A 22,347-nucleotide genomic window follows, 5' to 3' on the forward strand; every position below is an offset into this window, starting at 1 on the left:
GAGCCCATGGCACTGATGGGAGCCCGTGGCACTGACAGAGCCCGTGGCACCGACGGGAGCCCGTGGCACCCACAGGAGCCCGTGGCACCCACAGGAGCCCGTGGCACCGATGGGATCCCGTGGCACTGACAGAGCCCGTGGCACCGACGGGAGCCCGTGGCACCCACAGGAGCCCGTGGCACCGACAGAGCCCGTGGCACCAACGGGAGCCCGTGGCACCGACAGAGCCCGTGGCGCCGACGGGAGCCCATGGCACCCACAGGAGCCCGTGGCACCGACAGAGCCCGTGGCACCAGCTGCAAGCGCTGACCCGCTGCACAGGGCCAGGACACACTGCTCTCTCACAGGAATGCATCCTTAGAATTGCTGCGCTTCAAATGACTGAGACAACTACTCCATCTGGCAAGATCTGCACTAGCAATTGCTTAATAAATGATTTTATATGTTCTGAGTGTATCAAACAGGAATACTTACAATATAATAATACTTATCCTGGTATGTTCAAATATTTACCTAATGAACTAGTAAATAACATTTTTTCAAATTGAAAATTCCTAGAAATGTGTGCCTATAATAGGCAGTAAGCTAGTAAAAATATTTCAATTTAACATTGTCTTTATTGACAGATTTAAATCAATTATTACTGGAAGTAATTTCCAATTAACAACTGAAACCTTTTCTGCTAGAATATGACCCATCAGTCCCCCACCTTTGGTAGGATATTCTAAAGGTTGACAGGGGAAGAACATCATAGATGGCAGGGTTAGAAACAGGACCTTTAGTAAGCAAACCTGAGTTATACCCAGGTAAACCCCTTCACTTGCTGACAGAAGGCTGTTGCTGAACAAGTTAATACTGCTTAGATTGTTAATATTTCTTAAATCAGCATCATCTTTTCTGATCAAATTCAGAAACTATAAATCAGAGCAGAATTCTCTGTGAGACAGACATTTTTATTCACAGAACTGCTACGGAAGAAACTAAGTCTGTGTAGCTCTCTGTGTGTCACTCTGGTGCCAACATGTCACAAAGCTAATAGAATGCCCTGTCCCCTCAGACAGCAGGTATCCCTCCTAGCTTACCAAGAAAATTTCTTCCTGTTTATGGTGCTAAGAATAGCACCATAATCCAGCATTGAAATCCTCCAGACAAGTCAGGAGTGAAACACAGTGAATTTTCAACATTTTAACTCTATGGTTTGCTCAGGACCCAGGTTAGATTTATTACTGATGCAGATCAGAACTAGCTGCATGGACCAGGTGAGAATTAGTCCTGGGCTGTCACAGGACCAGATGGATCTAAGGGCAGCTTTACTACCTGTAGGTGGTGCAAAGCCCACACTAAGAAATCCTTCTGGACATTGTGGAAAGCATGCAGGCAGATCTAAACCATCTTTGCAACCCGCTTCCAGAAGCAGGTGTTCTGGAGAGTACTGCACACTCCAGTGTGTCATCCCACGGGAGGTTTAGATTGGAGATTAGGAAAAATTTCTTTGCCAAAAGGTTTGTCCAGCTCCAGCACAGGCTGATCAGGACAGTGATCCATCCCTTGAGGAATTTAAAAGCTGTGTGGTTGTAGCACTCGAGGGCTTGGGTCAGTGGTGGCCTTGGTAGTGCTGGGTTAATGTCAGACTCAATTACCTCTGAGGGCTTTCCCAACCCAAATGATTAGTTGATTCCAATTCTATCAGATCTGGGCTAGATCTTAATGCAATTTCATATGCAACACTATAGGTAATGTCAGGTAGAGTTTGTCCTGCAACCCTACCTACCTGGGCAAGCCCCAGTACCCCCACAGAACACCGGCCTCCTCTAAAGAAGCGTGGCAAAGTGTGATGACAGTTATTACAGGACTAAGACTTCTTACTGCTTTACCAATTTTCACGGTGTCAGTTTTTCAAACAACAAGAAAAAAAACTGACTAAACTAAATTGCTTTTCTTAACGGTAGAGTTGCAATGATATGCATAGGAAAATGGAAAAATATTTTATGTGGAACACTTTTAAGCATATTTGATAGGTTTCATACTGTCTAGACTTCAAACTAATAGTGCATCTTTAAATACACTGGTAGAATAAAAAGAATCACAACAATGGGCAAATTACCCTTGTGGTATATACTTGAGCTTGGTTTGTGAAAAATATTTTACCTAAGTGCTTCTCCTAGGACTGCTCAACTGACCAGAACTGAACCCAGGCAGCAAAAGTGGGTTGGTATACAGCTGGTAACTTCTTGTCACTAACGGTCTGAACAAGGCCAGTGAAAGGAAAGTCTTGGGTCAGCCCTAGTGAGCAACTTAACAAACAAAGACATTCTGCAAATCTCCATTCCGTGTGATATAATCATATGGCACATCTGTTGTGATATTTATGAGGTTTTAGTAATTCCTGCTTTAATTTGTATTTCAGCTCTGAATTTGTATTTGGATGGTCTGAGGATCATAATGAAGTTTGGATTAAAAGAGAAAAACCTGCAGTTCCCATTCCAGCGGCCGACACAGCCCCGCCGTGACCCCACAGACACAGCAGGGACCCCACAGCCCCTCAGCCAGAGCTCTGCGGAGCCATCGGCTGCTTGGAGAGGGCAAAAAGTCACCAAATAAAAAACAACTGCTCTTCAGTGAGCTTCAATTCACTGAGCAGGGTCTGGCACTCCAATGTAACATCTCTAAAGTTCTGCAAAGAAAAATATATTCAAAAGCTCCAATTTACCACTCTGTGGTAAAGGAGACTGGGTCTAAAACGAGAGGAGAAAAGTATCACCACTACAGCAGACAGACTCAGGGTGGCCTTAAATTCAGTTCTCTTGGGGAAGACCTAATTATTTTGCAAAATTAAGTAAGTCTTTCAATAAACAGCCATTATGCAATTATCCAGCCCAAATGAAAGCAAGTAAAAACATGGAGCTAAGTTCCAAACCTGAACTATGCAACCACAGTTCCATTGCAGTTCATGAAATTGCAATTATTTTGTTTACATCAAGTTAGACCTATGTGATTTTCTTTTTCCAGTTAGAAGAAAAATAAAAGAATTCTTTTATTGCTTTTGTTTGCCTTTAAATTAATAGTGATATCCTAGTGAATTAGGTTTTCTGACATTGTAGGAGACCTTTCTGTGGATGACTTTACTGGATATATACTAGGCAAGGATTATTTTGTGGGAAGAGACATGCAAGTTGCAGAAGCCAAAACATGCAAGCGTCAATCATTTTTGACATATGCATTGAACTGATTGCACCTACTTTTATTATTAACATAATGACATTTTTATTATTTGTCAGAAGTGCAACTGTGGGTCTTTCTGCTCTGTTTATAGGCAGCCCAGACCCAAATTCAGATGAACTAGCCAAAGCCAGGTCTCATGCAACACAGTCTGATGAAAAACAAATGTCTACAAAGGTTAAAAAAAACCCCAAAAACTGAAAAACCAGCCATACTACAGTTCTGAGTTAGTTGTGACACTGTAAAGAAAAAAAGATTGGGCTCCCCTCCTTTTCTCACTCCACTTCAGCCAACAAAGAACTGCTTGTTTCATTTATTTCCCAGAAAGAAGCATTAGCCTTCTAACAAGGTCAGCAAAAAATGCTGCTTTTCAGTTCTGGTGCATTTTGTTCCAAAAATCTGTAAAGTATTAAAGCAAAAAGTTGCACTATCCCAGTGCACAGAAACTCCTTTATTCAGACTTCTGAGCTGAAAATAGCTATATAGAAATTTCTCATAGTTTTCAACTGTTAAGGCCTGTGACATCCATATTTAACTAATCTTTCCCATCTTCAATGATTTAAGATTTAAAAAAATCAATACAAACAACGTGCAGGTGCAACATCAAAGCTATGTTTTAGAAGGAAGTTATTTAAAAGATTGGAGATTTACTCTGCAAGCACTTTTAACAATGAATCACTAACAAAAAGTGATGATGGGAGCTGCTTGAGTGGACAGACAGCTTTAAGGCTAATGATTAATTACTGATGACTGTTAGATTTAAAATATTTAATAAATTATTTTTACTTTTGCTTCATGCAGTCTTCAGCTTTTACATTTCATTTCCTTTGAAACTATGGAAATGACCCTCCACTCTTGCACTGGTACTTGTTTGGATTACTGCCCTTGAGGGGAAATGCTTACACCAACAGGAACTTCTTTGTGTCAAAATTAAAAATTACTAGAATTTGAAAAAATGCCAATGTCTCTCTTGAACACATCAACCTTTAGCATTTCAGATTTACTAGATGGTCAGTTGCTGGTTTAAAAGTTTGATTTAATTTACCTGATACTGAAGTTACTTCCTATTAGACTCTGGACCTCTTAGCCACTGTCCTTAAACATAAATAAACTACTCCATTTGAGATCTGAGAAATCACTTGTTAGAGATTTTAATTGCAAACTACCAAAATCCCCTCATTCTTTTGAGAGCTGCATCACAAACCACTCATTCCCACAGATGAATGTGCAAGTCCTCTGTAATACTTTCAGGTCTCAGAAAGTAATCATCACAAGCAGGTGCCAAGATTATTCGCACTGACCACAAATGAATTGTTTGCTTCTTTCAGGATATCCAGTAATTAAAAATTATCTGGAACAGGAAGCCTTTCCACCACGCAGGTGGTATGAGGGTATGGACTACAGAGAGGGAAAAACATATTCCTCTCAGTGTCACACATTTCTAGCCAAGGCAAACCAAGACTTGAAAAATCCTGGACATTAGTGAACACACTTCATGGACATTAGGGAACACTAAAATACATATAATTTGGTTTTGAACACTTTGGGAGTTTCTGTGTTCTTATCTCCAGAGACTTCTTTGACATAGTTACCAAAACTGCCTTTTATCATCCCTAAACAATAGTAGCTACACCTCTTTTATCATGGCAGGATATGGAAACTTTGGTTCATGTGTTTATTGTTCCTAGACAGGATTTTGGCATTGTTTTATTGATTGGATTTCCTGGCTGGTTAAAAAAATTGAAAGCAGAGGCAAAGTGCTGTAACTCCCAGTTGTCCAGACCCATTTGAAATATCATTACCAATGCAGCTGAAAGATAAATTTCTTAGATTCATGGATGATTTTCTATTAAACAACAAGCATCAGAGGCTCCTCACAATAAAAAATTCTAATCTGTAATACCCAATGTCCTATATCTTAGAGAACCAGTGAATTAATAGTGAAAGCCATCCTGCTTGTATCACTTGGGTCACACCTGCTTGTGGGTCTTGAAAGAGTACATTCTGAGGGTAAGGCTCTCTTCCTCAGAAAGGAAAACCAAAAATTAAATAGTTCTTCACCTGGAGTTTGATACAAGAAGTAAACGTGGTTGAATTCTCAGGATCAATGCATACAATGACCCTAAACAAATTAACATCAGGTTTTCCACTGTCTTCTGCCTGAACTGGTTGATTTATAAAGTTAAGATAAATATTACCAGCTTCTACCAGAGATGAGTCACGTTATTTTTCTTATAGTCAGTATTTACACATAATCTGCTCAGGTGAAAATGGAGATGTCAAGAGTAAACTAAAGTACATGTGGCACCCTTCTCCCTCTGCCAGAAATTCTTCTCCATTCTTGAGTGTGTGCGTGCGTGGGTGTGGATGTGGATGTGGGACATGTTCTGACACTGCTCCACTCAGTGCTGATGACAGAATTTTCTTCATGGTGCCAGTCTCCTTCCTGAGGAACACGTGAGAACTGCACCAGGACCTTCTCCTCTGTCACAAAGGATTTCTACACCTGTGTGCACAAAGTCCCAAGCTTCTGCTCTGGTCCCAGCATTGACCCTGCTTTCAGCAGAGGCTGGGTTGGAGCCCTTGCAAGGCCCTTTCCCAGCTAAGCTATCCCACGAGGGACACAACCATAACTTGTGCAAGGCCTCAGCCGTGTGTGGAAACTCAGCCAGGAGAGAAGGCCTTACCTCAGAACAGGCATCTCCACCTTGGTGAGCTCACAACATTAACACTGATCACCCAGCAACCGTCCCTGCATACAGTACACCTGAATGAGTCCACTAATGAGGTTCTTATCAAATCTCCTTGAGGATGTGACTAGCAGACAGCTGATAAACCAGTAGCACAGAGACAAAGTAATACAATTTACTCCAGATATAGAGTACAGGAACACTGAAAATGTCAGGAACTGTAACACTATTTATGATTTTTTTCCCTGTAAATGTGCATATTAATGAATTCATTCTGGCAGAACCTAAGAGAATATATATTTATAAGTTGCTGTGTCAGCGTACAGAATTAAAAGTGATCCAGGTACATTTTCTGAAGGCAGCCTTATCTGGGCCAACAGACACTATACATCAACCATCATTGCAGAACAGCCTCAGTCAGCGGGGACCTTGAAAGACCATCTGGTACAAACTCACCTGGAAAACAAGACGTTGCAAGGGAGAAAACAGAGAGGCTAACAGAAGATGGCTCAGCTCTAAGCAGAAGATCCACACGAACACAGCTTGCTCCTGAGCTCCAGACTTGTCACTCCCTCCCTGACAGCCAGGCCATAAGTAACTACAGCATTTAAAACCCTTTCTGCCCATCAATCCCATCTCTGTGCACAGTCCAATGAATCACACAGGTTCTCTTTTGTACCAGAAGGAGTAAAACCAGGCACACCTGTCTGCAATTGCTGCTGCAGGAGTGTCCACTGTGAGGAAAGGCGAAAGGGACAGTGGTGGCCGTAGGGAGCATCAGGGACACCCCACCCGGCTGGACTTTGGCAGCTTGAGTTAGACCAAACACCACTTTTAACCACGATTAGATAAACTGAAATCCCCCCTCTCCACACCCAAACAAACTCAGAGGCCTTTCACAAAGTGGCAGTGCCCAAATCTCTCAAACCAGCAAACTCTGGGCACCCCTTAACACACATTTCTGTCGCTCACACGGGACATAGAGTAACTGTGCCTGGCAGCCTGCAACTGCTATCTGCTCCAAGGCCCAAATCCCACACCCAGCTGTGCCACAGGGTGGGCAAGAAGTCTTCTGAGGTTTTTTGCAGATAGGATATTCTTTTTGTATGAGCTTTTTAAGGAACTCACATATAAATGCAAGCTAACTCATGCAGAAAATGTAAATACTATTAGAGGGGTTCATTATTTTATGGAAAAATAAGTTGCAAATTGTTAAATTTGGAAAATATTTAAATAAAGACCAGATTGTGTTTACCCACTGAATGAAGAGTACAATCACAAAAGAAATCTGTTTAAAACACTTTGAAGGGAGAAGGATGGAAATAACAATGGTTTTGAGTGTTGCCTAATGTAGAATAGAGAAAGACTACAAAACAAGTAGCATTTAATTAAAAAAATCTTGCAAAAGAAGCTCCTGTAAGGACCTATTTTTTCCTCTAAACGTTGCTACATGTGGTGGAAAGTCACCCTCCACCATCTGCGGAGAGCAGGGAGTGCCATGAAGGCAGCAGGGGTGGGGGGCTCAGGCTGAGGCAGCCTGAGGGTGACCCAGCCTGGGGGAAGGCAGCTGCCCTCGCCTTGCCCTCATCGCTCTCCTTGCTCAGGGAGCTCAGCCTGACAGCCAAAACAAGGATTTAGAGTAACCCCCACTTCCACAAACGGCCCCTGATTCTACTGCATTAACTGATTGGCAAGACATAGGTAATACCTCCTCAACCAGCTGGAAAAGACTGTTTTAGAAGGGACAGAAAATTAGGATCTCTGCAGAATCAACATCACGGTAAATGAAGTTTCTGAAGATGCAAGAAATACACTTTTTCTGCTTGTCTTTAGTCTGACACTGATCACTTGCCCTTTGCTTCCAACAACAAAACATACACTGAAAACATTCCTATTAATGCTGTCCTTTCCTTACACCTACAAATATACATATACAAATCATCTTAGCACAACAATAATGGTAAAATGAATAAGTCTAAATATATGCTAACCCGCAAGAACATGTTTTCAATCTGTGTGACAAATATTCCTTTTCATTCATGAAATGTCACTGAATTTAGCCATGGTGTTTAAATGAGCACAGAAACCTGCCTAGCATATATTACTTTCCTGTAAATTCAACAAGATGCATCAAAGGAAAAAACACCCGATGCCTTTGTTCTATAATATTTAAAAGGCAGTGCTTTAAATGTTAGTGTGAAAACTAATGCTAATGAAGTGTACGCTTACAGCTCATAAATAAGCAACATAAAACCATAGTAAGAGAAAAGCTAGAAAAATACAGCAGATTTTTTGTAGTATGACTACTAACCTCAACCAACTTTCACTATATGCTTTTGTATGCCTCCAACACAGGCATACTATGATTTGGTATCACTTAGTCCCACTCTGTGCTTTGATAAAATGTTTGTAAGTGCCTTTGTACAATTCCCAGCAAATATTGCTGAAAGAAGTTTATAAACCAAAGCAACAAGCTTTACAAAACAAAACATATTTTCCTCCTCTTTATAAGAAGTACAAGGAAAACACATGTGTTAGCAATTGGAAGTGCAGACCAGTGTGCGGACATGAAATACTTAAATATTTTTCTTTTAAGTGGCACATCTTCAAAAGAAAAACTTTTAGTTCCTACAATACAAAAAAAAAAAAAAGCAAAGAAAAGCACTAAGGCAAAAGACAGAGGCACAGACTTCATTTGTGCAGCACACAGGCCCTGCCTTTTGGCCATGGCCATTTAAAAATAGAGGCATTCTGCTGCAGCACTGGAAACAACAGTCACAGGGATTTTAAACTGCCATGTCAAGTATTCAGGGGCTGCAGTGCTCTCTGCAGATTACTGCAATCTTTCTGTGTAATTCCTCTGTGTGTATTCACATGCATATACAGAGTTTCTAGATTAAATCTTACAAGATATATTTCTTAATAAAATAGTGTCACATTTAGTGTGCCTTTGAAAACCATCAAAATGAGAAAAAGCTCACCAAGACATATTGATGGAACGTTTTCTGGACTAAATAAATATGTACACTGAACAGATTTTTACATACTATTTCTAGTGGGAAATTCAATCACACATCTGAACCACTACGCCAAGAACTGCATATAAACCTACACAAAAAGTAAAACCTCATATTTTACATATATAAATATAAATAAATAAATAAATAAATAAATAAATAAATAAATAAATAAATATGAAGGGTACTGAATGAAATACAGACTGTATTTAATGGGACAGATTTTGAAGTCTGTGGAAATACCCTTATTGGGCACATGAAATATCTTCAGGAACAGACTTTTCATTAGGTATGGACTTTTATTTCTAATCCTTTGAATCTCAAGAAAGAACCTCCTCTAAAATTCAGTATACATGTGTTTTAGTCCAGGATTTGGCTTTCATTCACTTCCACTAATAAACTGAGGGGAAAAATGTTCTGTACACTGTCCTGATTTAGGGTACTGCTGTTTTTTAACTAGGGGCAATGCAACAGATGTTAACATAAGTGGAGGAGCTGGTATGAACAAAACCCCTGCTGTCCTGTTCTCACCTTTCAGCCATTCCAGCACTGCTATAAACAGCCTGACCCACGCGCAGCTGTGGTCTGAAGCCACAGCAGAGCAACTGTTGGCTTCACCATGTGCTGCCACGCTCCGCAGATACCCTAGCCCTTCAGATGTTTTTGAAATTTCCTCTGCAGATATCCACCCTCACATTAGGGTTTGCTACTGCCCACTGAATCTTGTAATGCAACCAACTCTTACTGCATATATGCAAGCAAAGCAGTTGATGAGACAAAGGCAGAAAAAAGAACTGAAGCTAATTACCTCAGAGGTCCTAGGTGTTTCTTATAAATTTAAGACCAAAGTAAATATTGCACTACTTCTATTGGTGATCATTAGCAGACAAATGTTCAGCGTTTTCTTGTCATGTGAAGACACAGCACTCATGAACCACGCTGCAAGTGGACAATCAAGAAATCATGAGATCAACTTACCAAAAATTAACCAGAACAAGAAACTGCCATGTGTTTTAAAGTGTCCCTTTTTGACATCTTGAGCCTGTAAGCTCATCTTCTTGAGCAGTAGAAAAGTTAAACTCCAGAACTGAAATATTAGGGATTATTTGTAATTCTCAATCATACGTGCAAATGTTTTCTTCCATTTACAAATTTTCTTTAAAATTTTTGAGTTTTAATGCCTTTATTTTCACTAAGTCTTAAATCTGGCAATATCAGATTTATGTAAGTTGACAATTAAATTTACACTTGAAGTGCTAAACAGAAACAGCAAGGGAACCACACCAGTTATAAGAATTTTGTGGGTAATTCATACTGCAAAGACTTTTTAGTAGTTTGCAAGTTGCTTACAGCGCAGAACCCCGCTATGCAAAGGCCCCAACATCATAAACAAACTGACAAGCAAACCAGCTACACCTTCTGACCTGAAGAAACGTAGGACTGACTGCGCACAAGGTCTCCAACAGCCTGGACATGATAGGGAGGGCTTGTGGGGGTTTTATACCACCTCAGAACAGAAAAGCACAGACAGAATTTATTTTTCTACGTCTAACACTATGCCAAAAAGCCACGGAGGCTCTAAAATAGATCACAAGATGTTAGAACTTCTCCTCAAACAGTACAAATTCACTTGCTGCCAACTCTACAGAGGGGAAAATTAAGTAAATGAAGGGAAGAACATACTGTTAGGTCAGACAGCAGAATCAGAACTACCTTCTTGAAGCAAAAATTACTTTGACAAACGAATCAGAAGGTGTGTCTCATATCTCTTTTGTGTTTTCACCAGAGAGATGCCATCCAGTACTCACTGAGATTTGGCTGGGACATTGCCATGCTCCTCTGTGGCGCCGGCGTGGACGTGGCTGCAGGATGGTGGCTGACGTGATTCACTGGCTGGTTCATCGGCTTTCGAGGATCTTGCCATGTTGTAATTTTTTCTATATGACTGAGAAAGAAAAGATACAAGCTTAACATAAAATATCTGGTATGCTATTTACACAGTTAAGCATAAGGTCATGAAAATCCTATTTGGTTTTCTTATTCCACATCTGCCCTTGTCATCTCACCCTCACCCACTTGAAATTATCTATCATCTGCTTGCTCACTTTTTCTTCTGATCTTCTGCCCCTCCTGTTCTAATTTCTTTTTGCTCTACCGCTGAATAATTACTTTTATTTGAACAACTGAAAAATTCTATTGTCGTACTGAAAATCTGTAGTACACACTCATCTTCAGATTATTTAATTGTCTGAAAGTTGTTTACTCTTGTCCTACCAGTGTTTTTCTAAATACACAATGTATGGCCATTCTTCACTCAGCAATGGTCATTTTCCTGAATATTGAAGAGACAAGTATTTGTCTTGCCAAATCCAACTGCTTTCTTGCTTTCCACATTATGAAAACTATGTCTCCAAGAGTACCAGCAAATATTCCCACTACCAAACCAGGCAGATTACAGTTTTATGACTCATGTGTAATCACCAATTTCTCTGTAAAGGCACTAAGAGTTTTTATTGCAGTGTAGTTAACAACATACCTACCATTTCAGTATGCAAACACTCATAGACATGCATTCTCCCGAAAACAGTGGAGTCATGCACAAATCCACATAAATTTTACAGTGAAGTAACAATAACAATGATCCCTGCAAAATATGTTTGGCCACAGAATTCAGTGGTAAAAGAACTATGGTTTAGTTGCAACTGAAAGTTTACACTGAAATGCATCTGTTTTGTAAGAAATTTAACAGGACAAGCATTTTCAGGATGAGCATGCAATTCTACTTGAAACAAGAAAAGAAAAAGGAAGTGTGTTGAAGCAATCAATAGCCTACTGTCCATCAGGGGATTGCCTGGCTTCAAGCCCAACCAGCTAACCAGGTTCTGTCTGCACTGGAGTGAGCTCTCCTCTATTAGCTCTTTTGTCACAAAGAGGTAAGTCTTTAAGAAGAACATGTCAAGAGGCATAAAAATTTAAACATTCTGTGTCTGGAAAACCGTTTTGATTCAACTTTCATAAAAGATCACCCTAAAATTTTTGCTGAGCTCCATCTTACACTTATCGTTGCTTTTGCAGAGCCCAGTGGCACGGCCACCACTGCTGTCACCACTCCACACCCAGCTCATCACCAGACCAATTCCACAACCAAGTTTCAGTCTATATTGAGATGCACATCTTGGGTATTACCAAAAATAGTGTGAATTACAGGAAGTTAAAAAGGAAAAGAACCTTGACCATTTTTTAAAGAACAGAAAAATGTGACATCTTCATGCAGTCTGTAGCCATTTTCTTCTCCTAATATTTTGCATTTAATGTACAATTCTCAAATGGAAGATCACACTTTTACATGACTGTTACTCAGCTTCAAACTGCTGAGTCAGTTCCTTTCTTCACAGCTTCTAGAGTATTTGTTATTATTCACAATGAAACCACTCACCATTGCTTCTCTCTAGGATTAAAACATTTAATACATTAAAATTTATTCTCCCGTCACTGTAAATTTTTATTACATTTTAGCTTTTATTCTCTTTACTCTTATATTTCAAGTATAAGAATTCTTGCAGCCAGTGCATGAAGTCACAGAGCCTCAAACTTTAACAATATCTTGCCTCATCTATAATATTGAAATGGAACTATGTAGATAATTAAAGAACTTCTACGACTTACCTCTATAACTTTTACAAGATTCTTATTTGAGGCATATTCCAACACATGACGAGGCAGCCCCAAAATCCATACTAAAGTTCTCACTTTCAAGTTTTTCATAAGCAATTTTTGCATCTCTTATTATTATAAATCCTAATATCAGAGCTGGCCATTTCTCAACAAGGTCTTCATTCATAAACAAGCAGAACAGAAAAGCAGAGATGTCCATTTTAGCTTCTGTTTCTGCATCACGAGTGAGACTGATGAGACTGTATGCAAACAAGAATTTTACATGTTCCAATAAAATCAGGGAAAGTTAAATATTTACAAACTCAATGATAAAAAAACCTCAAATGAGACACACAAGAATCTGACAAACAGGACAGAGAACATGCTGCCATAACAGCTTCTCCAGCCTGCTCAGATCATGGCATTCCCACCCATAAAGTCCTGCAGGGCTCCAATACAACAAAATTGTATCCCAACAGTCGACCCTCATTAAAGAAAAATTAAACCAAAGCTCAGATGTAAACAGCTGAGTATTTTACTCAGACTTCAGGATTCTGTTCCACCTGTTGCACCTTGGTCCTTTGTTAAATGCCGCCTGTTGGCGTGTCAGTCTCCTGCTTTGAAATGTCAGCGTTCCTCTGCATTTGTGCTGCTGCTTTGTCCTGCATTTGGTGACTGCAAGGCTCTAATCCCTGGCTCCCGCTGCAGCCTCGCCAAGACGTCTCAGTGAGTTTGAATCAGCGAGCAGCAGCACTGGGGACACCAATTCTCTTTCTGCTTCTGTGCACTCCAACAACCAATGCATCTCAGTGGGCTCTATTTTCAGACCTTTCTTGCGTAATTTTTTTGTTTTGTTTTGTTTTTTCTGGTAGTAGGAAATTCAGAGCAGCTTATCTAAAAAGCTTGTAGGGGAGCTGAGAAAGACAAACCGATTATTCTGTAAGGGCACTATCATCGGAAGTAACGCAAACAAGGAGCTCGACCAACAGTGCGGAGCTTTTCGGGCACTTTACCAGGGCTCGAACGCGGGGACTGAGCGTGGGCTGTGCGAGCGAGCCACATCAGAGCGAAGCTCTGCTGAGTGGGAAGCAGCGACTCACCCAGCACAGCCCCGGCTCTGACTCGGAGCCCTGCAGGGACACGCCGCTCGCCCTGCCTTGCAGCGCCTCCACCACGCACAGCAAACGCTGGGAAATCTGTTTGCACCTCCTGCAGCGCAGCCACGGCACTGCCCAACCTTCTCTGTGTCCCTCTGCTCCCTGTCAACAAAAACAGCACACAAAGAAAGTGTACTGGAAGGCAGAGGGATGTGGAAGATACGCCTTTATACAGATGGGAAGTTTTTTAAATTTAAGAAAACTACCTCAGGGACACAACATTTGAGTCTATTGTCTGAGCTTGCTCAGGGCACTGCAGTGCAATTTCTGGTAAAACTACAACCAGAGCCAAGCCCCACACTATTCCAGTAATCACCACTATGCAGGATGCGGCAGCCAAAAGGGAACTGTGTACAAACTCACAGAATATTGGGCATCTGTAAAAGTCTAGTACCATCTACTTCTTAAAAAACTTACCTCTAGTATTCTTTTTTATGTGATCTTTTATTTCTTATAGTCACGGGTAAGGAAAATGCAAGATGTGAATGGGAATGATTTTTAGCTTTAGAAACAATTACCGTATGTGCACACATCCAATTCTCCCAGAAACTGATGGAATTTGTGAGTATACATGCCACTGCACTGTGAGACCAGCCTAAATGCTTACCAGCAGTAGTTACACTTATTGGGACATTTAGAGACCTCCAAAGCCGCTGCTCACCAGGGAACAGCTCCTCCCTAGGGATGGCAGAGCAGGGTGCCACTGTCGCACCCTCACGGGCCCTGCCTTTGGCTGGTGAGTTTGGCCAAGAGTAGGACCAGCAATCTCGGAAGGGGATCAAGAGGATCAAGAAAATGCTATAATTAGGTGGTACTTCACAGCAGCTCATGGCAGCTGTTGGGACTGGTGGGAGGACTGGCTGGGGACGCCAGAGCAACTGTGGCCAGAGCAAACACAGCCTGTCCCCCTCAGCACTGCCCCTGCCTGTCCCACCAAGGTCACCGTGTGCCAGCGCCTGCCAGCTCCGCAGACCTGGCCGTGCGCTTCTGTTACTGCCATCCTTCTCGTCCAAAAGCAGGAGGCATTTACTGTTCGCTAGAAATCAGTAGGTGAGAAACATTTCAGATTACCTCTTATAAAAACACCTGCACATATGCTATGTGTTTTCCTGGATATTGAAAGACAATTTGTGAACGAATGCCCTTGCTGGGAAAGGCAGGACGTGGTCCAACAACTGCATGAGAATGCAGTGTTCTGTCCTTAGATGCCTCCCTCTGCAACGCTGCTTTTCCCCTTCTCTCACCACAGACTGGAAAATTTCAAGAGCGAAGCTCTGCTCTCATTACAACATGAAAAGACTTCATGGAAAGTACAGCACCATGACCTAATGTTACTCATGCACCTGTACATTCGATAACTTTAATTCTTTAGGCAGACTGCAGCCATGCCTGTGATGTAGGAGCTACCTGCAAACACGGAAGAGACAGTCACTTCTCCTACAAGCGCCTGAAAATCCTACAATTTCAGTAGGTCAGCCTGATTTTTATACAGGCTTCTAACTCGTTTACAGCTCTTTTAAATTCAAACTTAAGTGGAAATGGGACCGAGTTAAATTATGATCTGAATCACATCCTGCTAAAGACAATGAGCTTCACGCTGGCATGAGCCCACACAGAAAACGTTTGGAGAAAATTCTTGGTTGGCATCAACAGTTTGCATGCCAGACTGTGCAGACAAAGCATCAATGCCATTAGGTTGGCACTTGTCTCAGACTTTTTTTCAGATTATATTCACATTACCCAAAAAATGTGACGTGGAAAGTTTAGCACAATGAACACAGCTAACTCAGTGCTAGCTTCTCTTCACTCCCTTGCAGTCATGCACTGTAAAACCACAGTTACTTATCTAATCACACGCTTTTTCTGGAGAGCACCTGTCTTACTCACTAAGTGCATTTCACTATTCAAAGGCTCTGTTTCTGATGCACTATGAAGTATTTTCTTAAACTAACATGCAGCTTCATCCCAAACCTACTGCCAAATTTTCAAACTCTGCTCTACTGACAAGTGTAATAAACTATCTCTAAAAGATAATGAGAAAATCCTCACAGTGAAACTTCATTAGGTTTTGCAAGTCTATCCCCATTCTACAGATCAGGGGTACAAGATATTTAACAGCATTCAGCACTTTCAGGGAGTACTTTGAAACATCTAGCCCCTGAATCTACAAAATACGTATTGCTTTTATGTTCAAAATCCTGCTGGTTGTTTCAGATACATCAACAGACTGATCTGCCTGAGCCTGCAGCCCCATGTGAAGAAAATGGAGAAAAATATTTGAAAAGAGGAGGACAGGGCCAGGCCACTGCTCCCAACAGTACCCTTTGGCCAGGACAGCATCAGCTGTGAAATGGCTGGGACAGTGTCAGCCAATTTCACAGTCAGCTCTGCTCCTGTGATTTTTGACAGAGAAGGAAAAAAATGGGAGAGGTTAACAAAAACCTACAGCAGTATTTTCATTTTACACCAAAATCAGACATCAAAAGTCACACGCTGTACTAAGGTTTTAGTGCACCCAGTGTGTCCACAGCTGCTGCAAAGCACTCAAGATGCCCCCACAGACACCTCAAAACAACCAAGGCTCAGCCCAAACAGCTGCCTCAGCAATTTAATTATATGCCAACATTACTCACTGTTAATGAGGAATGGACAAAATTTTGCCTTATTCAAAGCCAAAATGTTAATAATATTTTGCAAAAATCACGTACCCAGTATATACATGTGAAACTGAAATAGCTATTAGGTGGAAGAGCTTAGAGATGCATGCTCCTGATTCCATTTCTGCTGTTCCACAGTTGGGAAGAATGAGAATATATCATTCCTTACATCACTAAAAGCACACAAATATAAAATCCAGTATTTCTCAATCACTTTCCTTTAGAGTGCAGAAATTAATAACATTCAATAGTTTGGCCACTTGTTACTGTGGGAGCTCAAGTGATGCTCTGCAGAACTCCAGCTCACAAGTTTGAGCTAATCCAATTCATGGCACTTGCTTTTTAGACACCAGTAATGTTTCATGAAAATTACATGAAGCTTTAACAAGGAGCTCCAATGTAATTATTAAACTGATTGAACCATGGACTTTGTTCTCCTGTTGTGTATTCATCCTCATCTCTGATCTTGAAGCAGGAACATTACATCTGTATTTGAATATTTATTACACTATGCTAAGTAACTCCTTCAGTGAAGAGAGTTGCTCTTTTCCTAAATTAGTTTCAGCATAATTTGCTGTGAAGAGAACTTCGAGAATGTCCCCTGTAACTGACTGATTCCATTGTTGGTGTACATGGAGGCCTTAAAAAACATTAAACTAGTTATACAAATGGAAACAAAACACCCTTTGAGTTCTATTGACAACTTAACATTTAGAATTTGGATGAAATCCCAATTCTTGAGAGAATGAAAAAAAAGGTATTGAATGAAGCTATTATATAGAACATTCTTAGGGTTTTTTAAAGTATACAGTATATAATAGCATTAATGCATTTGTTTACGTGATGAGTGCCTGTAGCAACTCATATTTAAAGAGACATATTATGATTTTATTAAAACCTTGTTTATTTTATTTAGGGGAATATGTAGCAATTTGAAGACAAAGCGTTCTTTTGTGAGCGATACATGACATTTTCAGATGCGTGCAGTTTTCGAAATTGTTGAACAGGTTATAAAATGCAAGGTTCTATCTGTCCTCTACTTGAGCTACAGGGCTATCACCAGGTCTTGCTGTGAATGTCTCACTTTACCAGTATTAAATCCACGTCAAAAGGGACCATATTTATGAACAATCAGGGTTTGCATACATAAAACATAAATTGGTGCTGTCTTGTAACAAGAATGGGAGAAGTGGCCCAACCTAATAAACACTCCTTGACTACCAAGGTGGCATTTCTAGACAAACTGTTATTATTTTAACATATTCTGCATTCTAGTAGAAATGAATGCAAAAACAAGAACTCCCCCTTCAACTACGCAGTGCCCTTAAAAGGACAGATTGAAAATCTTCCCCAGGCAAGAAAAGATATAGGATAGCAAAACAACCCAGAGCAAAACAGGACACAAAATACCTTTGAAGTTATAGAAAAAATACCTAACATTATATTCTACTGCACTGGCCAGAGGCAGAGAAATGCATGACTCCACAGAATTTAGTCTCAGAATTCTCCTCTGTAATCAAAATTTTTATTTCAGGTTTTGGTTTCTGAGTCTGTCAGAAAATCAATGTTAATGTTTCTGTTAATTGTGCATTTTGGCATGTTCATTAACATAAAAAAATTAAATTCACTAAAAAATAAAAAAAAATTAAAAGAGTTTTTTTTCTAGTACTGGTGCCTTTTTAATCAGAGAATTTAGGGGGTTGAATTAATTTTCATAATACCAATAAGACTCTATTTTGCTATTTAACTAACAACTATGCACTGGTTTTCCTTTGTAATTTGAATAATTACTTGCTAAGAGCTTCAGATCATTGCAATATATTCAAGTGCACGTCTGTAAAAGGTTTTTGTTGCAGAAATAAAACTATTTTCTACTCTGTAAGTTGGCCCATCTGCAATCCTGCCTACCTTCGGATTTTGAAATCATACAGAAAACAGCATTTCTTCAAAAGAAAACAAAATGCTGTTACCGCAGTCTCTAGCGTTACTTCCCACAAATGCACAGCAGTTGTTCCAACTTCTTCCTATGACAAGCTCCTGAACTGCTTGGTCAGGATTTCCAAACAATAACACAGACTGGTTTGAGGAATACCTTTGCCAAACAGACAATCCTCCATCACTAGAAACTGAACACTGGCTCAAAATACACACATTTGTGCAAAGCAGTTCCTGGTACTGCAGCTCTCGGTCAGAGATCATTCTCACAACCTCAGCCTTCAGGTCAGTACATTTATTAAGCTCCAAAAAGGCCAAAATAATTTCTGTTCACTGAACTTCACAGACAGCAATACTTATATTTTAATATGAATGCCAATAGCTACAGCACAACAGACATGCAGAGCCAAACTAGATACTATTTTTTTTTTTTTTTCCTTCCATGACCCAAATCCCTTACTCTTCAGACCAAGATTTGTATCTTGTAAATAAGACCTTGGTCTGCCAAAGAGCAAATGCAAAACATAACCAACTAAACATAACCAACTAAACATATTGATTAGGCAACAAATTTAATTCAATATATCACTGACATAACTATTTAGATGAATAAAATTATTTTGAGTCTATATTTATCTGCCTCAATAGTGGTTATGAGGTAGATAGAATTATTTAAAATACCAAGCCGCTCAAATCTCTCAGTATTACAGAAAATAATTTCTAATTGAAATATCATCAGGAACAACTTTGTGACTGGTACCTGTAAACACTGAGGTTTTATTCGCTTGCTCATGATTCACAACACTTCTATTTCCATCCAACCACAAATTGTGGTGCTTGGTCCCTGCTATCCTTTTAAGTGCTATATGATGCAGATTAATCACAGAATCGTAAGAACCATTGTTTCAAACCCATGTGTTTAAAGTTAAATAAACACTACAGATTTCTTTTCCACATGCAGTATGTACACAGGACACGAACACATGGTTACTTGATGGAGTTGTTGTGCCCCAGCCTTTCTGCAAGGTCTGAAAAAGCTTCCCCTCAGGTCTCCGTGGCCCCGTGCCAGTGGCCCCGGTGACATCCTGACACCTGTCTATTGAACAGCCTGCACAGCTGCCTCCAGCCCAACCCTACACATCCAAAACCTTCAGATCTCATTCCTGGAGCAGAAAAAAGGCTCCAGACACCACGGGCACAGAAAGCGGCTATCAGGATGCCTCTGGCATTTCCTCTGCAAAATAAATTCAATAGGAAAAAATCTGCTTCACTTAACTGAATGCTGAGACAACCATGACCTTGAATGCATCAGGACTTAATCTTACTTCCTCCATTTGGGCCATTTAATCACTACTGAGAATACAGCAAGGAAAACAGAGGATTCAGGAGATACATAATTCTTAAACAGACAAAAGGTAGAAAAGAATGTTGCCCTCTTTGTAAGTCCTCAGAAGGTGAGGAAAAGGAAAGCAATCAACCAAACTCAGCTGCTGGAGCTAAGGGATGTGGAGCATGGCTCTTTCCCTACAAGATTAAGAAATCCATTAGGACTTCTGATACTCAAACACACCCCTCCACTTTCAGGCCTGAAGAAATGTCTGATGGATTCTATGCAAATAATGATAAAACCATGTCTTTTATCAACATCAGCATCTTCTCTACTGTTCCCTACTGCCCATTTAGAGGGTTTCCTCACAACATGGAAAAAATTCTATGGCTTCAATCTCCTACATGGCATATGCACATAAGAAAAATCCCATTGCTTCTTTCAGTGGAGTCACAAGAAACAAATTAAAACTGGTCAAAATTCTATAAACATCTGTTGGTTTATCTGTTTTTATTACCCTCTTAATTTTGAAGATCAGCTTAGAATATTAAAAAAAAAGGTCTAAAAGAAATGGTTCTTTTCACAGTCAGCATAGCTATCCACTTCTCTCTGTTCACACAGCTCGGAGTGATGTGCTGCGAGGGCCTCAGTGCCTCACTCTGAGAGACAAAAATGGGATCAGGTTATGAATAACTTTTTCAGAAGCTTCTTACAAAACTCTGACTCCAAACATATTGGTTCCAGCTGTTCAGAATTTTAGTATACAAAGGTCAGGAGATGTCCTACTTGGATTATTTTTTTAATTATGATTCATGGTGGAGGTGATTAGCTAGCAGATGAATTTTTCTTGGACGCTATTTCTACCTTCCATATGAGCTGATTAGTTCCCATGGAAGAAAAGGCAGGACAAATAACCACACTAATCGCCAGAGTTCAGAAAGTTGACCTTTTACTCAAATCTCAAAACTAATGTGTATCCAGGAAATCCTGCCAGACAGTCACTGCTTGCAAATGGTTGGGAAACGTGATCATTTGCCATGGAAAACAGACGAAAAGCAGGAGCTGGTTAAAAGACCAAGTCTTTTCTCAAACAAAACATTTCCAAAATAAAGAAACGATGTCTCAAAACTGACAGTTGACCTGAGCTTAGGAAGGGTGACAGTTCTGCACTGGTGTTCTCTGTACATGAGAATTTAAAAATGAGACCAGAATTTCAAATACGAGTTAGCTGAACATAAGAAATTTATGTAATTTCTGACACTGCAGTAATATTCCAATCAAACAGAGTCTATTTGAAAATAAATATTTTTAAGATTGAAAGGTTGACAAGCAAGGCTTCCCTTAAGCTCAGAAAAATGTGTAAAAATATCAGATGTTTAGCAATGTAGGTGCATCTTACTAATGGGGTGCAAGGAACACGTGCCTGAGGATTACTGGTATGAGAAGATGGGCACAGGTCACAGGAATGCGCTGTGCTGTACTCAAAGGGAATAATGCTGTGAAATGGAGGCAGCACAAATCCCACGTATTATTAGCAAGTCAAATGCAGTCCCTAAATCTATTTATTTAGGAATGCAAGAGAATGACTGATCAGGCAATGTTTAGCCTAGACATTTAACTGGGCTAACAAATACAATTTTGACTGGGGAGTAGTGTGGAGTGTGTGTGTGTATATGGAGTGGTTGGAGAAAAGTGTTAGCTACCCTCAGAAAAGGTGTGATTTTTTTTTTTAATACTAAAATGTTGTATCATAGCTGACACTGACTGAAAAATTGAATTTAAAAGGCAGTGTCCTGTAAAATTTCCCAATACACCTTTTAAAATCTGGTACCCAACATCTGGTTTTTAAAATCTAGTAGGAATGAAATATTTCAGACCAGCTTCTTACCTGAAAAAGTCTCCCCGTATTTCAACTGGACTTCTTATTCAATAAATGCAGAATTATTTAATAGAAACATATAATATCCTGAGCTGGAAAGGACCCATGAGGATTATCCAAAGGGGAAACTTAAAAGTTAAACCAGCTATCTGAGAGCCATCCAAACACTTTTTGACCAGCAATGGGCTCGGGGGCACTTCCTGGGGAGTTTGTTCCAGGGTCTGACGGTCCCCAGGGCAGAGCTTCAGGCTGGTGCCCAGTCTGAGCTTCCCCAACGCAGCTCCCACCAACCCTCGTGTCCTATCCCCAGTGCACCAAAATTAAGCAGCAGGAGGTGTGTCGTTTATCAGCCCTGCATTTAAATTGGTAGTAGCCCTTTTCCTGGCACAGTTAACCCAGATATCTGAGGTTTGGCCTCATACAGAAAAACTATGTGAACTGAAGAACAATTATGCATGCCTCATCTATATTTAAAGAGATCATCCTCTTGCTTTAGATTACTTTAAAGAATAAGCATGAAGTGAAAGTACACTTAAATATTTTCAAGATTTATTTAGGCCTAGCAGAGATGATCTGGCAGGTCAAGACTCTTGCATATGCCATCTAGAATTACACTATCAAAGGAATAGTTATTCCAATGTCTCAAAGAAATAATTCAATTGTAAACTGCAAACTCTCAGGAGCTAACATTAAATAATTTTTTTAAAAGCTGTGGTTTATGTAAAATGTCACATATAAATTAAATCTTAAAAACTGACATAGCTATGTCTCAAAGACCCTATGATGAAACACCTTTGCAACTTTTCTTTTTG

The 22,347-nt window shown here is 40.1% G+C and overlaps 1 protein-coding gene across 1 annotated transcript in view; it reads right to left on the reverse strand.

Moving 5' to 3' along the window:
* Positions 1 to 22,347, reverse strand: part of WWTR1 (WW domain containing transcription regulator 1) — a 43,915-nt gene that overhangs the window by 10,998 nt on the left and 10,570 nt on the right. The window contains exon 2 of the mRNA XM_059479758.1: positions 10,735 to 10,871. Coding sequence (XP_059335741.1) covers positions 10,735 to 10,871 — 137 coding nt within the window. The remainder of the gene's footprint in view (positions 1 to 10,734; positions 10,872 to 22,347) is intronic.

Source organism: Ammospiza nelsoni, chromosome 10, assembly GCF_027579445.1.
Source record: "Ammospiza nelsoni isolate bAmmNel1 chromosome 10, bAmmNel1.pri, whole genome shotgun sequence".
NCBI lineage: Eukaryota > Metazoa > Chordata > Aves > Passeriformes > Passerellidae > Ammospiza > Ammospiza nelsoni.